Genomic DNA, 4,430 nt, shown 5'->3' on the forward strand with positions numbered 1-4,430 from the left:
GTCATGTTTTAAGAGTTTTGCAAGCTTTATATATTGCATGTGTCTTATTGCTTTATATTGAGTTCAGTTATTCATGAGTTGAACAGAGCCAAGGTAAGTGTTCTCTTATATTCTTTTCAAGCTTAAGTTGTGGTTTAGCTTTCCATGCTCGCATACTCGTACATTCCATGTACTGATGTCAGTTGTCCTGCATCGTCCTATGATGCAGACACAAGTACCCAGGATCAGCATCTAGCACGCCGTTGATCCAGTTGAGCACTCCAGAGTCAGTGGTGAGCCTCCTTGCTTTCGGAGGACTCGGTTATTGTGATTATCTTAGTTTTGTTTTAGTAGGATGTTGTGGGGTATGTCCCAACATCCATCTCAGTATTTTAGAGGCTTCATAGACAGTTAGTCAGTTAGTATTGAGTCTCTTATCTATATATATATGTAAATATTCTATTTTGAGACTCGAGTTGCCCTTTTTGGGACAGATCTTTATCAGTTAAGTTGTCTTATGACTTTGTATTGCATTTGGTTATGCTTTTGAGATAAGTTTCCGCTGAGTTAAGAAAGCCAGGCCAAGGGTTCGCTTGGGGCCAGCAATGGTCTTCAAGTGCTGGTCCCGCCCAGGGTGTAGGCTCGGGGCGTGACAAACTTGGTATCAGAGCATAGAGTTCAAGAGTCCTAGGGTATCTATGAAGCCGTGTCTGTAGAGTCCTAGTTATCTGTGTGAAGCGCGCCACATCTATAATTGGGAGGCTACAACATTTAGGAAGGTTTCCCACTTTTTTCACACTCATCTCGTGTGCTAGAGTGGATCTCTAAAGAGTTTCTTATTAATCTGTGCTTGCGCGTGTTTTCAGATAGTCATGCCTGCACGAAGAGTTGGTAGAGGGCGTCTTCCTAGACGTTTTGTTGATAAGCAAGAGTTACCCTGTGCACCTGGAGTGCAAGATCAAGGGGAAGTTTCTAATGCCTAGTTCAGAGAGGCATTTAGGATGTTAAGTCAAGCTGTAGCTAATCAGATGGGTCAGCAAAGGGGAGCTCGACATGAAGGAGCTGACACTTCAAGAATCCGTGAGTTCTTGGGGATGAATCCTCCGAGTTTCATGGGTTCGAGCACTACTGAGGATCCAGAGGATTTCATTGAGGAGTTGAAGAAGATTTTTGATGTAATGCATGTAGCAGACACTGAGCGGGTTGAACTAGCTGCGTATCAGCTGAAGGATGTTGCTAGAACATGGTTTGACCAGTGGAAAGGGGGCAGAGCTGAGAATGCACCACCTGCGAGTTGGGCCTGTTTTGAGGAAGCTTTCTTGGGGCATTTCTTTCCTCGAGAATTGAGAGAGGCCAAGGTACGTGAGTTCCTTACACTTAAGCAGGAGTCCCTGAGTGTTCATGAGTATAGTTTGAAGTTCACCCAACTATCCCGCTATGCTCCGGAGATGGTTGCGGATATGAGGAATATAATGAGTTTGTTTGTTGCTGGGCTGTCTCGGTTGTCGAGTAAGGAAGGTAGGGCTGCGATGCTTATCGGGGACATGGACATATCAAGGTTGATGGTCTATGTACATCAGGTCGAGGAAGAGAAGCTGAGGGACAGGGAAGAGTTTAGGAGTAAGAGAGCCAAGACAGGTAATGAGTCCGGGCAGCAGAAAGGTAATTCAAACCATTCCTCCTTTCAACAAAGGCAAAAGGGATCTGCTCCATCATCTGCTAGAGCACCTGCACCCAGATTCAGAGGTGAGTTTAATGGTCAGAATTCGAAGGACTTCAAGGCTAGACCAGTACAGTCTTCAGGTAGTGTGGCACAAAGAAGCAGTTTGTTTCCTACATGTGCTAGGTGTGGTAGAACCCACCCGGGCAAATGTCGTGATGGCCAGACAGGATGTTTTTAAGTGTGGGAAAGAGGGTCACTTCGTGAAGGAGTGCCCTAAGAATAATCGAGGTAGTGGAAGTTTGGGTAGTAGGACCCAATCTTCATCAGTTGCTCCCCCAGACAGGACGACACCTAGAGGAGATACTTCTAGTACCGGTGGAGGAGCAAATCGCCTTTATGCTATCAAGTCGCCATGAGCAAGAGAACTCTCCGAATGTTGTCACTGGTATGATCAAAGTCTTTGCTTTTAATGTATATGCTTTGTTAGATCCACGAGAAAGTTTATCTTTTGTAACTCCTTATGTTGCGAATAAGTTTGATGTTCTTCCTGAAAGACTTTGTGAACCCTTTTGTGTTTCTACACCTGTTGGGGAATCTACTCTAGCTGAAAGAGTTTATCGTGATTGTCCTGTTTCTATCAATCACAAGAGCACCATGGTTGATTTGATTAAGTTAGACATGGTAGATTTCGATGTCATTCTAGGTATGGATTGGCTTCATGCTTGTTATGCATCGATAGATTGTAGAACTCGAGTGGTCAAGTTTCAGTTTTCGAGTAAGCCAGTCTTAGGGTGGAGTAGTAGTTCAGCAGTGCCTAAGGGTCGTTTTATTTCGTACCTTAAGGCAAGAAAGTTAGTTTCAAAGGGTTGTATCTATCACTTAGTCCGAGTTCATGACTCTAGTGTTGAGATCCCTCATTTTCAATCTATTCCTATAGTAAGAGAGTTTCCAGAAGTTTCTCCTGATGATCTACCCAGAATTCCTCCTGAGAGAGAAATAGATTTTGGCATAGATCTCATTCCAGATACTCGTCCTATCTCTATTCTGCCTTATAGAATGGCACTAGTAGAGTTGAAAGAGTTGAAAGAGCAGTTGAAAGATCTTCTAGAGAAGGGTTTCATTCGACCGAGTGTATCACCTTGGGGTGCTCCGGTCTTGTTTGTGAGAAAGAAAGATGGTTCCCTTAGGATGTGTATAGATTACCGCCAGTTGAATAAGGTTACCATTAAGAATAAGTACCCTCTTCCGAGGATTGATGATCTTTTCGATCAGTTTCAGGGTGCCACTTGCTTTTCAAAGATTGATCTCAGATCAGGATATCATCAATTAAGAATAAGGGAATGTGATATTCCAAAGACAGCGTTCAGGACTAGATATGGCCACTATGAGTTTTTGGTCATGTCCTTTGGTTTGACCAATGCACCGGCAGCTTTCATGGACTTGATGAATAGAGTCTTCAAACTTTATTTAGATATGTTTGTTATTGTCTTTATTGATGACATACTAGTCTATTCAAGGAACGAAGAAGATCATGCTAACCATCTCAGAATAGTTCTTCAAACTTTAAAGGATAAGGAGTTGTAATGCCAAGTTCTCTAAGTGTGAGTTTTGGCTTAAGTCTATGGCATTCCTAGGGCACATTGTATCCGTTGATGGAATTAAAGTTGATACTCAGAAAATTGAGGCAGTGCAGAATTGGCCTAGACCCATATCTCCAACTGAAATTAGGAGTTTCTTGGGTTTAGCTGGTTATTATAGAAGGTTTGTAGAGGGGTTCTCATCTATTGCATCTCCTTTGACAAAGTTGACTCAGAAGGCAGTAAAATTTCAATGGTGTGAAGCTTGTGAGAAAAGCTTTCAGGAATTGAAAAAGAGATTGATTACAGCTCCAGTGTTGACGTTACCAGAAGGTACTCAAGGTTTTGTGGTGTATTGTGATGCATCTAGAGTTGGCTTGGGGTTGTGTCTTAATGCAGAATGGCAAGGTTATAGCTTATGCCTCCAGGCAGTTGAAGGTTCATGAGAAAAATTACCCAACCCATGACTTAGAGTTGGCTGCTGTAGTGTTCGCTTTGAAGATTTGACGTCATTACTTGTATGGTGTGTATGTTGATATATTTACTGATCACAAGAGCCTTCAATATGTTCTTACTCAGAGAGAGCTTAATCTCAGACATAAGAGGTGGTTAGAATTACTTAAGGACTATGACCTAAGTATTCTTTACCACCCAGGTAAGGCTAATGTTGTTGCTGATTCTTTGAGCAGGTTGTCTATGGGTAGCACCGCCCACATTGAAGAAGGAAGGAGAGAGTTAGCAAAAGATGTACACAGACTGGCATGCCTGGGAGTCAGACTTTCAGATTCCACAGAAGGAGGAATAGCGGTGGTGAATGGGGCCGAATCATCACTAGTGTCAGAAGTGAAAGATAAGCAAGATCAAGATCTCATTTTGCTTGAGTTGAAAGCAAATGTTCAAAAGCAAAGAGGTATCAAAGTAGATTGTGTGTACCTATGGTAGATGGACTCCAAGAAAGGGTTATGGAGGAAGCTCATAGCTCCAGATATTCCATTCATCCGGGTTCCACGAAGATGTACCGTGACTTGAGAGAAGTTTATTGGTGGAATGGCATGAAGAAGGGCATTGCAGAGTTTGTTTCTAAGTGTCCAAATTGCCAACAAGTGAAAGTAGAGCACCAAAGGCACGGTGGTTTGGCTCAAAATATAGAACTTCTGGAATGGAAGTGGGAGACGATCAATATGGATTTCATCACAGGGTTGCCAAGGTCT

The 4,430-nt window shown here is 42.8% G+C and overlaps 1 protein-coding gene across 1 annotated transcript in view; it reads left to right on the forward strand.

The window, feature by feature from the left end:
- Window positions 1-962, forward strand: part of LOC102594253 (uncharacterized) — a 19,870-nt gene extending 18,908 nt beyond the window's left edge. Inside the window, 1 exon segment of the mRNA XM_015312297.1 lies at window positions 846-962. Within this exon segment, the coding sequence (XP_015167783.1) occupies window positions 846-962 (117 nt within the window).
- Window positions 963-4,430: the final 3,468 nt, after the last annotated feature.

The sequence above is a fragment of the Solanum tuberosum genome, unplaced genomic scaffold (genome assembly GCF_000226075.1).
Source record: "Solanum tuberosum cultivar DM 1-3 516 R44 unplaced genomic scaffold, SolTub_3.0 scf00194, whole genome shotgun sequence".
In the NCBI taxonomy this organism is placed as follows: Eukaryota; Viridiplantae; Streptophyta; class Magnoliopsida; order Solanales; family Solanaceae; genus Solanum; species Solanum tuberosum.